Consider the following 22,121-nt stretch of genomic DNA (forward strand, 5'->3'; position numbering starts at 1 on the left):
TTCAGAGTAAAACAATGCAGAAAATGATGCCTCAGGTAATTAGCTTTGAACAGTTAAAATTGTTATGCGACCTCATGTTTTTGTGTTCTTAAATTGATGTTGCTGAAGTCAGAAAAGTCAGGATTGTTGTTGTGAGAACGGTGTCGTTTATCATAAAATAATGGGGATGCAGTACAGTTTTATTTCCTTGAAAAGACCACTGAGCTTTTTATATTCCCAAAGTGTCCTATACCTTTGTAGTTATTGTTAAAAAGGTCAAACTGGGTGATGTTTAGATGACTCGTGTTTCTTTTGCAAACATACATTTATTGATGCATGACTCTGCTATTATGACAGAACTATGTTTTGTATGAACATATGTAGTGCAGTATTACAGATCATGGCAACAGAACACTCTTTTTTACACTGTCAACAACATCTCAGCAACATCTCAACAGTCCTGGGGAAAAAAACAAAGCACCTGGTCTTGTATGTTGGTCTTTTGCATATATTTTTGGTTTGTTTATTGGCTGATGTTTTGTGGCCCTGTCTGTTTTGGATCTTTGTTGATCCATTTGCTGAGAACTGCAGAATGTGATGTAAATCCTCTTCAGCGAGGACACAGTCGAGAATATCTCCATTTTTACCATGCTGGTTGTTCCCTATTGTTCATCACTCTCCTCTCAGACAGACTCGACTGAGTCGCAGTGGCAGTCTGTCGTGTCACCATGACGCCTCGCGCCAGAGCTTTTCTTTAATTGTTAAAAAGCCTGGAGAATCAAGATGTTTTGAACATGATAAGCACGTTATATATATACATTTAAAACCACTGGTTTGTTGCACCGTTGAGCTGTGATACCGATAGTGCCATTCCATTGTCTTGCAGTCTTGCTGAAGTCTGTATCTGTGTGCGTCCACGATGTTGACAGCTTGGCAGACCAGCAGTAGGAAGAGTGTGGGCGAAGGCCAGGCAATACACTGAGCTGAACTCACAGTCTTAGAGGCCCACACGCCTTCATTATTCAGTTGGAATCTATTGAGCATCTGGGACTAAATTATTCATCAACATCGACCTAGTTCCAGGGTGCTAAGTTATATACTTGGATGTCATCAGGCGTTCTGATAAGAGCTGCTGCTGCTGCAGTGTGATAGCTGTCATGGATAAATTCAACCCGTGTCTTACCATGAGCCGCTTCTATCCACTGACCCACCGCCTGCCTCTCTGCCTCTATCTCGCTGGCACATTAATGATGTGTTGCTGCAAGAGTGAAGCTTCGGACAACAAACTCCTCCCAATTAGTCTGTGCAAGACCACAACTCTGGTCAGATGTGGACACTAGCAGGCCACTATCAGTGTAAATCAGGGGCAGCATGAGAAATAATGGCACACGGTCTGAGCAGGGACACATACAGAATACTGATTCCTCTGCTTTTAGGGACAGTCGGAGCTTTGGCTTCAAGGGCTGGTGCCAATTACAGACATAACAATAACCCATTTTTAGCCAAAGTATTGGCTTAGAATGGAGTCCTGAGTGAACCTTTGATTTATCCAGGATTATCAGGAGATAATAGGAATAAAAAAAAGAGCACAGTAGGAACAACCTTGTTGCAGTAAGGGATTTTTTTGACTCTGTTCTTGTTGATTATTGTATGTTATACCCCATATGTTTGTTTTGACCTCGTTTAGGTTATAAAGGCTACTTTCACCGATAAAGTATAGTATATTCTCTATAAATTTAACACCACTCGTTACAGATGAAATCTTGATTTTTAAAGAGCAAGCTCTCTAATACTGTTTTGATTAGTGGAGGAATTCTCTTAGTGCTATCACATATAATAACCATGGGCTTATTATTTACTTTTGATTAAGACACCCAAACCTGCTCTGTGGGAATACAAGGTGGGATTTGAATAAAGGATGGTCATTAAAGACTAGAGCTGCAACAACCAATCAATTAGTTCTCAACTGTTAAAGGGGCACTGCGTAGTTCTGGAGAAGAAATTCAAACTCAGAATTGTAATATTTACAATACTAATGAGGTAATAATACAAACTCAGAAATATGTGTTTTTTTCCCATAACTGAATAAACAAGCTGCTCTCAGAGGAAAATAAGGCCCCAGAACACTGTTTGAAGCTAGAACGGTGGCAGGGTCCGCCACATATAAACAAAGTAAAACGGTATGAAACTGTGTTGTCCTTTAAGGTCAGTTTGTTTATTCAGTTTATTCAGTCATGAAAACAAAGACAGCTTGTTTATTTAGTTTGTTTAAGCATAAAATTCAGTCAATCAAGATCTTTCTCTTCTTATTAAAATTTCTTCCCCAAAACTACATCATGCACCTTTAAATTAGTCACCAACTATTTAGATAATCCATTAATCAGTCATTTTTTAAGAAATAAAGTGAAAATTCTCAGATTCCAGCTTCTTAAACATTTATATTTCCAGGTCATCTCATGACATTGTTTTATATTTTCAGATGTTTTATAGAACAAACTAAAACTAACTAACTAACTGATTGATTATTTAATAAAATAATCAATGAAAATAGTCATTAGTTGCAGCCCTAATCAAGACGATATAATAGATAACATTGGCCATGCGAAAAATAAAATAATTAGTGTGGTTTAGACGACAGCTTTAGTACTTAGTGCTGGAGAGACTTTAGCACAGTCCACATCTGGTATCAGTGGTTTCTTCCTCGTGTGGTCTGGTCTGAAAATAGTGACAGCCTGTGGGGAACAGTTATTCAGTAGGACACTAACATCTCATGGATTGTGTGCGGTATGAGTATATGGGTCGTGGACATGAAGGCGCAGGCGTAGTCAGACAAAGATCAGGACAAGTTATGAGGAAAAATCTGCCAGGTTTACGTAGGGAGAGCTTTCTGTGTCTGATGATTGTACATAGCAAAGCCATTTTCTCTTTGATTTTTCAATCAACTCAGAATTGACTGGCTGATAATAGCGCAGCATTTTTTGGCATTCTGAAAAAAGTGTTGGGATTTGCAACACATCCTAATGAGCAACACAACAGATTATGGATACTGAGTAAAACAAATATCAATTTTATAATTGTCACCGATCGGTATTAGCACAAGAGAAACAGCTTTGCGAGCTTATATTGGACAAAAACAGGGCTTACTAGGGGAAAAAAAGACAGAGAAGCAGAAAGGCAAAAGAAAACAGCAAGCATCCTCAGTGGAATACATTACCAGGACAGCAGAGGCATGCTTCGGATAAACCCTTCAGATGCCTTTAGTGTCCTCCTGACTTTCAGCTTGTCTCCAAAGAGACATGTTGTGTGCCAGAGAGCATTCATCAAATTAGACCAGAGAGAAAACAATGTGAAACCCCCCAGCTCTCCATAGAGACATGCCGACAGGTTATCACAGAGAAGGTGTCTCTTGCTCTCGAGTGCCCGGGCAGCAGCACACAGCATCCTCTCTGAAGAGCAGCCCTCCCCTCCCTCTCCCACCCGGGATTAGGAGGGGAAAACATGCATTTAGGGCAGAAGTGTACTAATGTAGTGCATTATAGTAAAGCCAACTCCTCCATACAGCAGGTACGTATTAGAGAGTGGCATTTGGCGTTGTGTAGTTGAGCATTAGCGGGGAACAGATAAGTGTTTTTAGGGTTGTAGATAACCTGGTGTCCAGCAGAATGAGACTGCTGACTAAGCTTTAGCAAAGCACATGCAGACCGCGGCTCGGCCTGGACATCTCATTAAGGAGGACCATTATCAATCCTCAGAGATCGAAAGGCAGCGTGACAGTACTAAAGAAAGCACCAGGGCGCCTTTGGCTGAGTCAGGTTGGAATTTCCTGGTCCACATCCCCTTTGATGGTTCAATCAGTGCACGAGCCAAGGTCAGTCGATAGCTTTACTTCTCTATAAGGTCTGCAAAGAGTTCCCTTTTCTTTGTGTCGTTTCATATGAAACTGCTCTCAAACCAAAAGTATTTGAAATGACACTGTGCTCAGAAACTATGAACATTTTCATACATTTTGTATGAACACTAAAAGTAGGTTTTTCTCTACAGTTTCTCTTTTCCTTCCACTTTTTGTGTGCTCCACACTCCCAACTGTCTCCCCAGGTTTTCTTAGTACATCTCATAGGAGTGTGCTCTCTGCTGCTCTGAGCAGAAGCAGATAAATGAGCTGTGCTGTAGGTTCACCATGGCTTCAGCACTTTACCGCTAGATTAATGATGCTTTGCAAGCCCCGAGCTTTTGCTGTTAGCATTTTCGAAGTACCTTCATAAAATGAACTATAGGTACATCTTGTTTATAAGCTTATCTATTGGAGCATCTTTCCTGTGGGCATGATGCTCTTTGCATCAGTAAACCTGACTCTGCCGGGCTAACGAACCCTTCCCCAAAAACATACAGTATTGTTGGAAAACTTTCGAAAAAGATGCTGTTTAGATCAAGAAACCCTGTTTTTATTTTTACCTCAAAATCATTGCATGCATATCTTGTGTTATTTAGAATAGCCACTTTAGAAAAGATCTCTCCTAAGGTTTCAGTGTCCTTTTCAGACATCCCAGCCCAGCTACCTGTCAGTTTTCATCACAGTGGCTAAATTGCATGGTAAGCCCTTCACATAGCCCACATTGAATTGTCACGGGTGAAAAAGAAGCCAAGCGTTGGAGGGGGACACCATGAATTGGTAATGTTATTGGATTTCAACCAGGTCGTGACCACATCAAAATGTTGACCTACACACTAATCCCGGCTGGCAGACTGATGCTCGGTAACATGTGAATTCATTTTGGTGTTGATTCAGAGGCTTACATCCACACAAGATTCATTTAAAAAGTATAGCAGAGGGTTGATATTTTGATAAGATCAGAGAAAGATTGGACGTGGAGGTGGCTTACAGGCACAACTGCACCATGGTTACACAGATCTATACACAGCCTTTGTCCTTGGGGGGAAATGAGTATGACATATTATAGCATTATGAAAGTATATATCATCGTTCCCCATCTCAATCTATGTGTAAAGATAATTTTGTTTGCTCCTGATTATATTATAATCAATCATATATTCGTCACATAAACAGCTGGACATGATGTGTGCACCTTTAATTATGAAATCAAAGATTCTCATGTGAAGAGATGAACAAATATCCTTTTGGACAGAGCCAGGCTGGCAGTTACCTTTCTTACCAGTCTTTATGCTCAGCTAAGCTAACCGGCTACTAGTTTTGCAGTTACACTTACTGCACAGACATGAGGGTGGTATCTGAGATTCTGAATCTCAGTGGGAATATTCCTGCTAAAATAAAGGTTAAATCAAAAAACAGTCCTCTCATGTACCTCTTGGCTAAACAAATGCACAAGTACAGTAGGTCTGTCACGATGCATATGTTTCATCGGAAGATATATTGCAAATAAACAATATTATCAGTGATTATTTTATGCCACAGATAAAATGATAATATATGAGCATAATAATGACAGTACACCCTTTCACAGAGCAATTGGAATGGGAAAACGTATAAATATATATATATATGTAAATCATAAGTAAAATTATATAACACAATCAAAAAAATAATGAAATTTGAAAAAACACTTGTGCACCCGAGGCGTATAATCTTAGGGAGTTCTCCCTAAGATTATACATCATGTTGGCTAGATCCAGACACAATGTTAAAGAAAGTTGGAAAAAATTCCTGAATCTGTCTCTGGCTCTCTCCAGATCCACGCCAAAAGTTAATGGGCCTATTCTGGGCTGGTACCCATCCTCCATCCAGGTTTCATGGAAATCCATTAAGTAGTTTTTGTGTAACACTGCTGCCAAACCAACCAAACAGCCAACCAACAAACGGACACAGGTGAAAACAGAGCCTCTTTGGCAGAGGTAATTTTAGTTACAGGCCTATGGATGAGCATATTTATTGATTTTTTTCTTCGATGTGATAAATAGCTTAGTTATTTTCAGTTATTAGCAGCTTTACATTTATTACATTAAGTTAGTTCCCTATGAATAAAACATGATAGTCTGCCCATATAATGTAGATGTTTAAAGGTCAGACTGAGTGAAATAATTTCATAACGCAGAACTAAATATATATATATATATTTCCCCCTGTCTATACAAGCAAAGCAGACATTAGATGAATCATAGCTTTAAATTGTACATTCATTTTATTAAAAATCTGGATTGGATGTCAGAACCTTTAATTATAAAATCAAAGATTCTCTTGTAAAGAGATAAACAAATATCCATATTCATTATTGGATTTCACTGTGGTGATGGAGTGTAAGGCCTCAGGCTGCAGCTCTCTGACCCACATGTTGAGACAGAAACATATAAATATGAACGGGCGTACACCTCCACTCAGGTTATTCTACGGGGAGTTAACCTACATCTACTACACCCACATCACATTGCTTCCTCTTCTCGGCTTGCAAATAAATCTGGAGGACAGAGTTGAAAGGAGAGGGAGGGGAGAAGAGGGATGTGCGAGGTAGAGAGAGAGAGAAAGAGAGTGGAAAGGTGGGAAGAAAAGAGAGGGAGTATTGATTCCTTGATTCCCGCACCTCTGCCAGTGAGTGCAGAGTGTCAAGATCTCCCGCCAGGAAAAACAAATCACAAGGCTGAAGTGATGGATGTGGCACTCCAGGATCCGGCGGTTTTGCCATCTGGATGGCCGACACTGTATATCAGCCTCATGCACAGCAAATTAAATTTACATTTGGACGGCTTCCCCGGGCCTCACCCGGCACAGATGTACCAAAAACAGCCCTCCACCACAACTCCCTTAATGGCTTTGATCTATCATTTCCAGGTCTATTATGTAAAGATGATGTTGGTCCGTGTTCAGAATGTCAAAATGATGTTACAGTCACAATAAAATCACATTATATGCAGCCAAATGGATGTTAAGCAAAATGACATCACCTTTAATTTCCTTAAGATGAGTCAATACTAATCCAACTTGGAGATATATTGTGATGCACCGTCAAACATCAGAGAAATAATAGAACAAATTGAATAAAACAGCAGGTCCATCTTCATTTTTGAGACCTAATGCATTTCTTACCCCTTTTTCTTTATTAAATGTTGTGACTGTCACACACACACACACGAGTATGGAAGATTCTGTACAATATATATCGTTAAGCATGCACTTGAAGATTTGAAAATATTAGCACAAAAAGGATAAGTAGAGGTGCAAGGCTAAATATATAGCAGAAGGTTATTCTGCTTAGCAGCGCTCCGTAACCGAAAAATCTGAAGAGGCTGCCATGCTTAAATGAAATGACCTTTAACGCAGAGCTGATCAAATGGCCTGGAGCAAGGCTATAAAAGAACATTGCAGTATAATGTTTTACAGTGTACTTTTTTTCTGCTCTTTTGTTTGCCCTTTCCTATTTCCAAGAGGGTAAAATGTATCGTGTTTGGCAGGTGAGGAAGTGCATCGAAAAACAGTCTGGAATGGATTTGGTATTCGAGGAGATGTGGCAGCAGAATAACGAAGCACCTCTCTATATATATGGCGTGGTTTTGGGTTGTCCTGGATGCGTATTTTGTAAAAGAGACACTGAATCACATTGAAAGAAATAAGAAAACATATTGATTTAAACCTCCGCTGCTCTGCCCTTTCTTTTCCAATCTGTTTTTTTTTAAAGCTTTCATGGTCGGTTGTCCTCTAAATGTCAGAGGTGTTTCGTGATGGCTCTTAACGATCCCTTAAAGGGCTATGCAAAGCCACACATTGAAGCACAAATTGAGCATTGTTGACGATTGTGCCGTGAACTTTAGCCTCTACTGTTCCTCAATAATCAGATCTCATTTCTGTAAGGTTAGTGGTGCCTGGAAAGCAGTGCAGCAGCTGCTACTGTGCCAGGCAGCGTGCGACCGTGTTGACAGATAAATCCTGCAGTGTAGCTGTCTGGATTCAAGTCTCATCTGTCCTGCTCTCCTTAACCTAACCCCCTGGAAACACCACTGTTGGTAGTTCTGAGCCAGAGCCATCTTACCCCATTGATGCAGCTAAGTATTTCAGGCACTCACCACTCTACTGTGTGCCTCTCTCTTTCCAGACAACAGACGACCTGCTGGTGGCATCAGCCGAGTGTCCGAGCGACGACGAGGACATTGATCCCTGTGAGCCGAGCTCAGGTGGGTTAGGTTAGTCATCTCTTTTTTATTCTACTTCCCTCTGGGTGTGTCAGTGTGTCTCTGTGTGTCATAGTCCACCCCCACCAAGACACTCTAGGCTCACACACGCTGTTTAAATGAGCAGATTGGAGTTTTAGTTAGAGCTTGAACACTTCTCACAGGCAGAGTTGCTCTTGCAGGCTGCAGTTGCTACCGCCGACTGTGTGATAAAGCAAGCTGGCGACTGTCCATTAGGTCTGTCTGGGAAGCTTCCATTCTGCCACAGAGTATGGTTTTACTGGTACAGGAAGATAAAATATAAATGCAGTCAAACTTATAAAAGGCTATAACTTTTTATTTACATTCATTTATGACCTTAGTGTTCATGGTCTTTTTAATGTAAGCAGTTTAAGGAACTAGCAGTATCCGGATAGCCTCGGGCTAAAAGGACAATCTGATTTTAGGTCAGCTAGGCTAAGTTTTCATCAACAGTAGTTCCAGCTAGCTGCATGGCTAACTTAGCCAGCTTACTGTAGCTACAGTCATAGACACAATACAGTTAGTAGCAGTTTGCTACTCTGGTGATACACTGCCCCTGTTTATTTGGAGTATAAGTTCAACAGATGGTCAATTCTTACACATTGCACTTTTCGTGGATCGAAAAACTTGAGAACTGTTGTTCTTTGGCTTCCATCCATCAAGATTTAACTCCTCTAACACTGGTATTTTTTCATCTGTCTCTGAGAATTGCAATGCATTGCTAAAACTCCACACTGCTTCAGATGTTTCGTATGTGTCAAAGCAGCTGTTATGACTGTGTTTTAATTTTGCACCTTTATCGTCTTCATCAACTCGTGGCATTTGCTAACAGAGAAGTTCTCAAAAAGACAGAACAACGCACAGTTGTATATTATCAGACCCACACGACTCCAACACATGAAATCAAGAAGGGTAAACTCACAAAGGACCGTGTGAAAGCTGATTTTTTTTTTTTACACACTTTTTCTGTGTGTAGAGGGTCCCCACTGTTGTTAATTAAATTCTACAGCGAGCGGCAGGTTCATCCTGTTGTAACTCATGTGCTATTGTTCACCTGCAAATATCAGGTGTCCTTTGTAAAACAGATAAACACGTTATAGTTGTAACTGTGTTCGAGAGCCCTTGATAAATTCAAAACAAAAAGAACCAGTTTTTTCTCCGCAGTATTTGAAAGCACCTCAGTTTTTATCAGCAGTACTTTGACAAATTGGGATTGTAAATGTGTTGGTTCCCTGCATCCCCGCCAAACTTTTAATCTCTTAACTTGCCACACATGGAAGGCAATTAAGTCTAACCCTTCGCTCCCGCCTATGAATGGAAGGATTTTCAAATGCAATCCGAAGTGATGAGAAGCACAGAGAACAATTAAGTCCAGACCCAAGGCCCCCCACTCCATCTAGATGTGCTATCGATCAGTATGTGGTCATAAAACCTCCACTAAATTAATGTCTGCCCCACAGCCAAGACTATCAACTTTCTAGTCTGCCTCTCTTCCTGTTCTTCTGGTCTTCCACTGGCACGATTAGCCCTTCCCACAGTTACTCTCCTTTTATAAGTCTCGTACTGCACATTAGACTGATATTCCCATTGGGCAGCATCACAATAGGTACTTCTAATGTTCGTCTGCTACCTCTGTCAAATACCATACACAGGAGATCGTTCTGCATACTGATTCACACCAGCAGCTTGCATTATGATATTTTTTGACAAGGGCATCTGCCAAAACATCAGTCGCGAACTGTGTGATGCTCAGGGACGCACACTCCCAGAGCAGAGTATCCCTCTCCTTCTGTGATCACTGAAGGGGATTTGACACCAGAGCTGCGGGCTCCCAGGGTGGCAGCTGTCTAACACCGTATCCTGATTAATATCTACATTCAGAACGATTCACACGCTCTGCCAAGCACTCGCCGCATCTCAGACACTGTTTGCTGTGGATAAAGAACTGGATCCACTGTCGCTGATAAAGGACTACTTTCTCATATTACTGTTCAGTCGACTCCCTTTAATGACACCAACAATATATCATGTCTCTAGCAACACCTTGACAGTCTGTTCAACTCAAAAGCAGAGGGCAGACAGACATGCTTATGATATCTTCCTCTCAAAGTAGCGCTCAGGCCTCACAACACATGTATGCAGTAGAATAATGTTGGTGCATAAGTGATCCCATGAGGTGAGCTTTGAAACAGACTATCATCTGAGCTGTCTGTGGCCCAAGGTCAGCTCTAGATCATCCTGTGTATCACTGGAGTCTCGTCCCACAACACTTCCTATCAGCCGTTGAGTGACATCAATCGGCTAAACTTACTTATTGCCATGCTTTATTTCTCTTACCTCCGGAAACCATGGAAAAGCCAGCTGTACCAGCAGAGCTTATCACCCGGCAGGACTCAGATTAGATCATACTGCAGCAAATTGAATCCCCCCACCCCAGCCCCCCAACCCCCTGGTTCAGAAAACCACTGAGGAATACACAGGCCCATGATGCTGCAACACATCTGATCTGTAATAGGAGGCTGGTTCGGCGAGTGTGCATATACTCAGCAGCAGGGCTCTGACAGCTGCATATCACTGCGACTACGATTACAGGCACACATTAATGCGTCTATCTGTGTGATGCCTATTGGAAAAATTGCTCAGCAAAATAAAGTGCGCCAAGTGCTTCCTTCTGATCTCGCCTCACAGAAATATTGCACAAATGCTGATATTTAGCTCAAAAGAGTCGTGCATTTCCCCGGAAAAATGAAATCGTTCCTCCAAAGGCCATGATGAAGTGATGGCCAATCATCTAGAAAATATTTAGATGTGGGCTACGGTTGCGAAAATAGCCTATTGAGATGGCGGCTTGTGCTGATTGTCAAGCACCAACCTCAGTTTTTCTGGTGAGAGTTAATGGAACAGGTTGTTGGCGAGCTGCATGGGGTCAGATGGAACTGATGTCTCTCGCCTACCTGCTTCATTTCACTGGCGTCATGCAGGCCGTTGATGGAGGGCAGCTGCTGCACGGCGACCCATATCCAAGGTTACATCCTGCATCCTGCCTTTGTTCATCATTTGTTTGTTGTTGGGTTTTTTTTCCCTAAGCGTTTGTGCTTTTTTCTGCTACTTGTCCATATTTGTTAAAATTGATCAAATTCTAGGCACCAAAAAAGATGATGAACAACAAATATATAATGTTAATTTTAAATATTTAATGGGTTTATTTGTCATATGTCTTGTTCTTTTCTTCGCACAGTTATATTGTCAGGGCACCTTGGCTCCAAGTTTATTAGCCTGCAATAGCCTACTGCACTGTAAGAAATTCATTTGACTATAAAGCATATTAATATTCTGTTTTAAGAACAGTTCGACATTTTGAGAAATACACCTATTCCCTTTCTTTCCGAGAGTTACTTGAGAAGATTCGGGTTTTTCTAGTGTCTGTTTGAAGTAATCAAGAGCAGCCAGTTAGCTTATGTTAGCGCAAAGACTGGAAATAGGGATAGCTTTGCTCTGTCCAGCAGTTACAAAATCCACCTATAAGCACCTGTAACACTCACTTATTAGCATGCTTTATCTTGTTTTCATGTTCAGCACAAAAACAGAAGCAATAGTAAAATAGTAATAGTAAAAGCAATAGTTCTCTTTGTGCTAATCTGGGCTCACTGGCAGCTTGTTGTAGCTTCATATGTAACATACAGATATGAAAGTGGTATCAATCTTTCATCTAACTCTCTGCCACATATTTTCAAAAAGGGTATTCATGGGTAAGAATTTGAATAAATTAGATAATACTGTTTTATTCACTGATGATATACTGTAGGAAATGGGCAGCATAGTGACCAAGGGAGCACATGTGAACAGTTTTTATTGTAACTGATGTTATTGTTGTTAATTGTGTTCCACGTTAAAATTACACTCCTTTAATTGTTACTGATGAACCAACCGACTGGGTATCACGCTGAGAAAATGATGAAGTAAGGCACGAGAAAGACTTTCTTGCTCTTGATTTCAGATTACACAATGTTTCTGCTCTGAAGTCAGACTTGCCTGATCCCAGCCCCAGATGTTATTTTTCTTTGCGCGGCGTGATCAGAAGTAGACTGATGCATCCTAATATAACACTGGCTGCATCAGTCGGATGTTTATCTTAGAAATGTTTGCACTTTACCTTTCCCACCATCATTATCCTTACAGTCAGTCAAGCAGAATTGGCTCCTTGTCAAATGCAAGTACACAGCAGCAGCCTCAGTGAGATCTTCTGCATATGCACTTTTCTACATTTCACAAATAATCCCTCAGTGCTTTTATTCTCGGCTCCAGTAGCCCTTCACTGTAGATAGCCCATAGGCAGGTTAAGGTTAATCATATCGAGTTTCCTCCTCTCTCTGCGCTACCTCATCTTTTTCTATCCTCAAGCATTCTGCAGTGACATTAGCAGCTACTAATGTGTTTGACATTTGTTTTAATAGATTTAATTTATGGGTGGGGAAACAATACATAGAGTAAACCAATAAATCAAGTGGCAAATGAATACTCTCTTTAACCCGATGGCAATGACTGGAATGCACCCAGCCAGGAGGAAAAAAAATTAGAGTAAATTATTGTTTTAAAAGTAGCTGTGAGATTAATGAAACATTAAGAGCACAGTGCTGGCTTAAGAGGTCACTGCCCACATTTAATAGGTTATTCAATCATACCCAGCTGGAACTCTGTGTGTGTTCATCCCTTCCTTTGCTGAACACACTGACGTGCACCTTGCATGCCAACAGGCTGCTGCTTGCGGAGACGGTTTAACAAATGAAAAACCCTTTTGAAGACCGGATGCCCGCTGAATGTGATCAGAGCTCATGCTCATCAAACGACACTAATGACCTTCAAGCGTAGTGCACGCTCTTTAGCGAAACACATCGCTGTTATTATTGCATACTTTGTCAATTTATGCAGACAAATCTTATGGAATTTTGCCATTTTTGTCTTTCCTGCGCTCTTTCAGCGAGGATTATGGCGTCCAAGTCTTCTCTCTACATTCTATTTTAAATGAAGTGTGTTCTGAGAGAAAACAGGATTTCACACCCACTGTCAGTCTTTCTCTTTACTGATCCCACCATATTTATATTTTTCAATTATTTTTATTTTTCTACCGCACATCTCCTGGGTGTGCTGACATTGATGCTAACACAATGTGTCTGTTTATGAGTTTAAGTAGGGCATGAAAGACTTTGCATTCCCGAGAAAAGAAAAGAATCTCAGCCAGAGGTCAGTTATGGTAATAATATAAGTAAGTCTGGGCCTGGAAATATTACCCAATAATTCACAGATGACCAATCAGCAGAATGCTTTCTAAAGTGCACTAAAATGCCTTATTTTGCTTTATTGACTTCTCCATCTAGCAAAAGTATAAAAGACGTCTGATCAGTGCAGACAGAAAAATAGAATATTTATTATATAACGGCCATTATGTTGTTGTGAGTGTGTGAATAAGTCTCTACTTCTATCTGGGGGCTATATGTGCTAAAACCAGTTACATTTCTTGTAAGGTACAATGAGCATCGAAAACATTAGTGATCACTATTTCTTTGACCCATTTGTTTGATTTCTTTTTTTTTTTTCATTTCACATGAAGAGATACCGGAAAACTAACAAGAAGAGTGCCTTCACACTTTGTAGTCTCAATTCACAGAACAGTTTGTGTCAAAATGTTTCAGTAACAGTGTGAGTCTGCAGTTTAGATCTGATCATCTACTTGCAGCAGAAGATTATTTAGCTTTTGTGCAATCTTCTCAATGCAATGGGGAGCTTCTGTGTGGCTGTCGGACAACTATGTATGTCACAAATATGGACCCTGAGGACATGTAACCTGACTCTTGTGCTGTTCAGACCTCCTGTTTCCTCTCGCCTCCTCTCGAGGAACCCCTCTGGGCGAAGGCTTGAACTGCCCCCAGACTTGTTATTGGGCTAAATCAAACACCTTTCAATAATTCTCAGTTCGACCTCATTTCATGGTCGCTGAGCTCTCTGTTCATCGTCCACCATCAGCAGGAGCGGAGCCACTTCAGACTCATACACATGCACGCTGTCATCAGGCATCCTGCCAGCATGTCACAAGTACAGGATGGCTTGAATCACTTCTCGAGGACATGCTGATAATTAAAGAGGGAAGAGGGATTTAATAAGTGTTTTGGCTCTGCTGCAGTTGATACAGTGACCTGTCTGCACACTGATCCCCAACTATATGACGGCTCTGACAGCTTGTGATTATGGCTGGATATGTGAAGTAAGAAGATGGTATAACATTAATCTGGCTGAATAACAGCAATGTGTCAGTGAGCATGCCAACTAAGCCTGGGTCGCTCTGAAGGCATCCCACAGCGACACCTCCTCGAGCTCTCAATGAAGCATGATGCACTGCTGATGTTTGCAGGTTGCACAGAGCCAGGTTCACATAAAATCTCCTTTCATTACCTTCTTACTAACAATAACTTCATTCTTGGGATTATTTTTGTCTGCTATAAACCCAACTGTGCCATAGTGCACCCATTTACGGAAAACCTTTGTCCATGTGTGCTCTACAAAACTCTTCTCGACCCATTACCACCACCAGTTAATGAAAGGTCAAGCCCAGTCTGTCCATCCAATATATCCTAAGTAGTCCTGGTTGCTCCATTACCTCTCAACAAGCCTCGCACGCACCTGAAGCAAACCCCTCGCCTCGACACTCTCCCTGTTTTCCGTCATCCGTGGCCCCCGTCAACCTGCTCACCCTGCTACAAATTACCAAACAAATGAACCCTCTCGCCGGAGACAAATGAGGAAAAATAGTCTTTGAAGAGGACCATTTATTCAAATCCCGCCTGACAGTGTGGAATCTCTGATCCCATTCTTCTCCTTGAGAGCACGTTGCAGAAAGGAGTCAGGCAAAAAGAAGGGGAATCACATCAGGCATATCACAGGCGTCTAAATGACAAGTTCCATTGCAGCGATGCTAATATCTCCGAGAGGCGAGCTCATGTATCCATACTGAAGAATCCAGGTAGAATTAAGAGGAAATATGCTGTCAAATAAACCCCGCAGTAACCAGCACATTGGAGCCAGACCAATCTCGCTGTTGATGTCATTGCACCCTTCAGTGCCTCTCTGTATGGCAAATGCAATTCCCTGGCCAGGCTATTTCATTTTCTTCACTAACATTTATGGATCAGGGTCACATATAAGATCATCTATGCTTCTTTGTTTACGGTTTTTCTGTGTGTATCTCGGCACAGTCTTGGTAAAAGCAAATGATTTGTGACTAAATGGCTGAAACATTAACTGATGTCCTTGTGAATAAAACCGCAAGGACTTTATGATGGTCTGGATGTGATACTGTAATTTAAGTCTCGCTCCGGGATGAGACGTAGAGGAGAAAGTTATTCTGGCAGCTTTTACACAACTGCAATCCTTCAAAAGTTAACCCCCCTGAGTTTACCTCTATCGCTTCACAAGTGCACCCCCACTGTGCTGCCATGAAGCTAGGCGCCACTTTAAGGTCATTTTCCCCATGTCTAATTTTACCCTTGGGTACGCTCGAGTAGAGCGTATAAGAGCAGCCATCATTTTAAACACTTGTTTCAGGCGCTATTTCTTTCTCAGTTTATGTGCCTTCATTCTGAGGTGATGGAGTGCTAATGAACAGACAGGCAGATGCATTTTGACTCAGGTCTTATGGGCCTCTCTTGAAGGCCTTGTGTCTGCCACATTACTTTGCCTGAACCCAACTTGAGGGAGAGCAGGGCAGGGTTAGCTCACGGGTAACAAATGAGCCGCATCATCAGGTGTATCAGTTAATCTAAGGGACTAGGCTAGATCCCTGCACGCCATCAGGTGGCTGTTTGATAGACACTGCAGAGACTAAATGCAAGCTAATGAGCTGTAATGAATGCTAATCTTTTTGGACAAAACATGGCTGTGTCAGCACTGCTCTAAATGAGGTGTTAATCCTTTAAGTAGTGGTCACTACTCAGCTTTCCTTGTTAAGATATTGAGTTGGATTTTGCAGGAAAAGATTAGAATGTGGGCCCAAAAATCTTTCTGTGTGAATGTAAAATTGAATGACTGGATCAAGGAACCTACTTTTCTCACTTTTTACAGTAATGAAGGAAGGATTGTGGTCAGTTGAACAAGGGTTTCTCAATGACAACGTCTCTGCGCAAATGCAGCCTGTGGGGAGCCAATCAACAGATCCAGGCAAGAGGAAATAACAAAGCCTAGAGCAGGAGGTGCTAGATCACAGAAGGAGGAAGAACACACCATGATTCTGTTACCACATGACTCAATCCTGATATAGCAGACTGCGGCCGCTTGCCTCTCGAGCTCACCTTGCTGTGGGAGCCGGCCGAGGTCTCATATAAAACCCTCGAGTGCCACATCGAGAGCTCTCTACTCCATCAACCTGCTATGTTATCTACACTTTCAACTTTTTGACCCCGAACAAAGGATAGATAGCGAATATGAAAGTAACTCACCAATAATGCCCACACAATGGCTTGCTGGGGAAGAGCCATGTCAACCAGTGGCTTTTGCCCACAAGGCGAGACCATTCTTCACACCTGTCTGCAAGGATAAGTGGGCTTGTCACAAGCAGAGCTAATCTGTTGCAACGCTCAGTCACACTCAATCCCCCAGTGGTACTCTCCGCTTGTCCTTGAATGTCTGCTGGCATTGGAAGCATACTTGGGCCGCTGATCAGTCTAACCATGGTGGAAAACATGTCAATGAATGGCAGCGGCATCTCCTCTCTTGACAGCCCGGAGAACTTTTGCCCTTTACAGTTTACACTTTTCCATGCCCTTTAGTCTGGCATGAACAAGATCTACCTGCGTGTGCAAGCTGTGTGGGTCATTAGCTAGTATTACACCGTTCAAAGCGATGCTTGAAAATTAAGCTGTCACTCAAGAAGAGAAATGAAAGCAATCAAAAAAGTACTTTATCTCTAAAGCTATCAACACTGAGTGAGACACGAGAGAGAGAGAAACAGTGAAGAGGGCTATCAGAGACATAAGGAGCGCTGTATTATAACCTGGACAGCATTCAGAATATGAAGTGGGCACGCTGATGTGCAATCACCTCCCTATTCACTGGTGGAAACGATTCCCGAAAGTGTAGCATTCTCTCTGTGTTAGTGATCATTTCAAGTTCATTGTTGTGCAAACACTGGATAATAACAGTTAGGATCATTATTGTGAAATAGACATGAAGTATACTCCAATGAGGGAGGATGTGTATGGTATGCAAATTGGTTGTTGGTCGGTTTTATCTCCTTAACTTTTAATCATGTAAACTTAAAGGAGACATCTTATGCTCATTTTCAGGTTCATAATGTTATTTTGGTTTAGTACTAGACTAGGTTTACATGTTTTATTGCTCAAAAAAACACATCAGTTTTCTCATACTGTCCAGTGCTGCAGCAGTCTGTACCTCTGTCTGAAACACTCTATTTTAGCTCCTGTCTCTTTAAGGCCCCACCTCCTGAATACCTTGTCTCCACTGATTGGTCAGCTCACACACGCCTGACCCAGCACCACTAACAGAGCAGCTGTGCTAATTCAATTTTTACATCCAAAACTAGCTGCTAGGCATAAATTATGGAAATGACTCTGTGACATAGTGTGATGTCACAATGTCACGGAATTGAAGGCGAGACTACTGACGAGGTGTTTCATTTTACTGAAAATACATCCAACCGTTCAGGACAGGCATTGGTTTCCATTCATTTCAAGTGGTAGATTCTTGAAACTGAAGTTGTCACATCCATCACATGAAGATCAAGTCTGCATTAAAGGAGGAATTATGTCAGAGGCATTATCTTAAAAAAGCAGTGCAGACTGGCCATACTGCATTTACAAGCAAGCGTAGTGTAACATTGACAAAATCCAAAGTAGTATTGATGCCCACTGTGATAGATTCAGTCCATTTAAGGGAGTTTCAAGGATTTTGTAACATTATGCAAAACATGTTTGGTGGAAAATGTATCCACCAATCTAAAAGAAATTAGCATGGTTTGCAGAATAGTATATGTATTTGTGATTCATATTAAATAGGAAAAAATATTCAGTTTGATCTGAAGGACACGTACACCCTCACTGAAAAAGTGAATTTATTTGGTGCTTGTTTGAGACATTGCCACAAAAGTCGGATGGGATGTGCTGCAAAAACAGATCAGGGAGAAACAACCTCTTTTTTTATACAACGAGAACCAGAACTGCCCTCTTTGCTCATGCTCAGAGAAGTTAGTCTGTCATAAAATAAGGATTTGATAAGATGAGACAAGCTGGTTATGATGAACTTCAATAGCAGCAAAATTTTGTTTTCCATGTCTTTTCTTTTTGATGTCAGACAGAAGAGAGAGTTGCTCTCTACTGTGGATACTGAGTTCAAGCTTAGAAAGAGGGTTACTCATGTGGAAATGTTACTTTGACTGGCCAAGATCAAAGGTTGGAAATAATGAAGACACAATGTCGTGGTCTTTGTTTAAGAGTGAATTTTTCTTTTTAAAGCTGGTTCAATATCAAAGCTGAAGAACGCAATTATTTCCTGAAACCAAAATGCTCTAAAAAAAAAAAAAAAAAAAAGTAGAGAGGAAAGTGGGACAGCAAAATGGGACATGAGGGATGGCACAAGTCAGATTAATTTCAATAGATATCAAATAGCCATTTTATCATCACATGAAGATGTTGTAAATGTCAAGTCAAATTATTTTGATGACTGCTGCTCACATGAATATTCCTCAATATGACAAATTAATATTGTAGATGCTATCAGTGTTCATACAATTAGGTTCTGTTAAGCTTATAAACCCTTAATTTCAATATATACCGAGTGTTGGTAGTCTTAAAGCTGGGGAGTACAGTATAGCTGATCTAACTCTTCACAAGAGCTTTAATGCTGTAGAAAATACATGGTACTGTAGCTGCATGACAACACTGTGAACACACTCAGAGTTAAAAATGGAAAAAAAAAAGTTATTTTAATTTCCTGACAGAATTTCAACAACAGTTCACCACAATTTCTGAGGTCGTTTAAATGTCAGACTAAACATGAATCTATAATAGAGTGCCACAGGTAGACAATCTTAACCTTCAGCTACAAGCTACATAAAGAGTAACAAAAGTTTTCAGTGCAAAACACAATTTCACCATGCAACACACACTTTAATAGTAACGCATTTCATGGTACCAGCACAGCAAACTGAACTGCTCATTAAGAATAACAGAATTGCGTGCATTGAGCTAATATAGCACTAACTAACGTTCACTTACTTTGAAATGTATTAAAACTATGAAAATACATCAAAGTGTTACTCAGTATTAAACGTGTGGCTAAAAGGCCGAAAAACATTGTGCTCTTATAAACAAGGTGCTATATAAACACAAAGTATAACATTTTCCTTCGTTAGGAAGACACACTTTTACCATGCTAACATTGTTGCCATTTTTCCGTGTGTGTATGGCTTCTATCAGCATTTTTCACCTTCAAAATAAGCATTTATATTGTATTTCAGGCAGATACAATTAGCACCCAGGTGTCCATAGCCAACAATGGTATTTGCACACTAACCATGACTGTTTCCTGAACCTAACCAAGTAGCTTTTTTGTTGCTAAAACCAAACTGAAAACTGAAAGTAGAAAGTGATCAAAGTCAAGAAAAAAAAAACTCTTAACTTTTATACTACATGACCTGGAGACAGGTAAAAAAAAAAAACAGATAACTGCTGTGTGACGATTTTCACCTAGACGCAAGACACTCTGTATATCAAAAGGGACAAATAATAAAAAAGCCTTAAGTCAATACCTTTGAGGTGAACATGAAAAATGAATTCTCCAAGTGTTAAGACCATACGAAAAGTCATTTACACTGAGTTGGAAAGTGGCATGTGTATTGCTTCAGAGTACAGGATTTTCACTGCATTGTATATTCAGTGCATCTCTTCTTAAGAGTGCTTCAGCACTCTGTGGCCAAGGACAAAGTTGAATAGTGCAAAGCTCGCCAGATACCTTTAACATAACCATCCAGTCAACACAGTGGAAATGATTCAGACCTGCATGTCAAGACAGCTATTTATGTCGCTGTTGTTACTGTCTGTCTGGCCAGTGTAAATGCTAATCGAAGCGTAACATCTTCACATCAACACAACTATGATCTGAACCCCGCTGTAAATCCTTAATACTTTTTTTTTTTTTTTGCCCCAATCCAGTGGAACCAGAGTGCTTTCATTTCCAAATGTTAGTGTTGAGTGTTTGGATTTCCACAAATGCAACAAAGAGGGCTTAAGCAGAAATGATGACTGCTACAAAAACACACAGAGAGAGATGTGCCAGGAGAACTGAAAAATATCAGGGGGCTGACGTGTTTTCAGAATATGCTCTGTTGAATGGCACCATCTCAGAACAGAAGTGGGGACAGCCTTTGGCAAAATCTGCTGAGTCAATTGAAGAATTGTTTCCCTCTGAAAGATTTATTTTCGCAGTCTGTGATACAGTCATGCTGCTTGTATATGTAGTAAACGTTGGAAATGTGCTCTGTTCATTCATGACGGTGGTGTAAGACATGTTAAGAGCTTTTAACTGTGCTTGTTAATGAATCATTAGGACATCAGTCTTCCTGTCAGCTTCGCCTCTGAAGTGAGAAAATCTCTTTATCCTACAGCGTCTCACCTTCTCCATCCTCCCATATATGAACGATTACAGTTCAGTGGATGTCATCGGAGTAATGTTCTGCAGGAATTAAAATGCTGATAGGCGGTAGATTAGACAGGTAAAATGGCATGTACTTTAGGCCAAGTCTACAAAAATGTCCAGCTCCTACATTTATTGAAAGTCCTAATAGATACTTTGGTTTCTTGGGGGTGATCCAGGAATGACTGTGTGGCATTTCAATATAATTTCTAGGCTAATTGTTGGATTCTGTGACTGTCAAAGGATGTAAAATATAGTCTTTAAGAGTTTTATAAGAAAATCCACATGGAGGCATTTGTGTCCCATTTAACCGTGGGGGTAATATTTGACAGTTTCAGCTTGCATACCAATTGGATTGTTAAAGGCTTTAATATTCAGATTCTCCTTTGTATTAATCTTTCTAGTTTTGGCAGAAATAATTAAACTGGGACCTCCTCATCCTTGCCATTGCATACCATGCTATTTAGCATCATAATGATATGACACTGTTGTCTCTTCACTGTGAACAGTAACTGCATGAAAGCCAATCCTATCAGCCAACATCTACTTTCAGCTTCAGCAACCTTGAGCCATCAACATTAAGCTGTAATATCGATCCAAACGTGCAGAGAAGAAATGCATTCATTCACCACCATAAATCCAGTCATAGTAATAATGATAAAATGGAAATGACGGCAAGCTCGGTCCATTTGTGGTAATCATATCTCCGTCTCCCTTTCAGCCAATCCCACTGGCGCTGGAACGAAGGGCGACCCAGGCACGGAGGTCTTCCGGGAGTCCAGCAGCACGACGGGGATGGTGGTTGGCATTGTGGCAGCGGCGGCGCTGTGTATTCTCATCCTGCTCTACGCTATGTACAAATACCGGAACAGGGACGAAGGTTCGTACCACGTGGACGAGAGTCGCAACTACATCAGCAACTCGGCGCAGTCCAACGGCACCGTCGTTAAAGAGAAACCAGTGAACACCGCGAAAACCTCAAGCAAGAACAAGAAGAACAAGGACAAGGAGTATTACGTGTGATTGTGAAAGCTTTGGTCTTTGCTGGACCAACTTAAACATTTCTGGAAAAGACAAATCAGGACATCAACATGTGTACAGTATAATAACAAAGATGAACATTATTTAGTCATTTTTTCCTACAAGACAATGCTCTGAAAAGTAAATATGAAAAATGAAATAATAACTTTCTTTAGAGAAGATTTACTGTCCAGAAGGAGACTGATGGAAAAATGTCTCTGGCAACCATTTGACAATGAACTGAACACATATCTAACATGTCAACCAAACAA

At 40.9% G+C, this 22,121-nt stretch overlaps 1 protein-coding gene across 3 annotated transcripts in view; it reads left to right on the top strand.

Annotated features, from left to right (window-relative positions):
• Positions 1–21,903, top strand: part of LOC141009307 (neurexin-1a) — a 272,300-nt gene extending 250,397 nt beyond the window's left edge. For all 3 annotated transcript variants that reach the window (XM_073481851.1, XM_073481849.1, XM_073481848.1), the window contains 2 exons: positions 8,037–8,124; positions 21,551–21,903. In XM_073481851.1, coding sequence (XP_073337952.1) covers positions 8,037–8,124; positions 21,551–21,852 — 390 coding nt within the window. In that variant the 3' untranslated portion in view covers positions 21,853–21,903. The remainder of the gene's footprint in view (positions 1–8,036; positions 8,125–21,550) is intronic.
• The last annotated feature ends 218 nt before the right edge of the window (positions 21,904–22,121 follow it).

This window comes from Pagrus major, chromosome 15 (assembly GCF_040436345.1).
Source record: "Pagrus major chromosome 15, Pma_NU_1.0".
Taxonomy (NCBI): domain Eukaryota; kingdom Metazoa; phylum Chordata; class Actinopteri; order Spariformes; family Sparidae; genus Pagrus; species Pagrus major.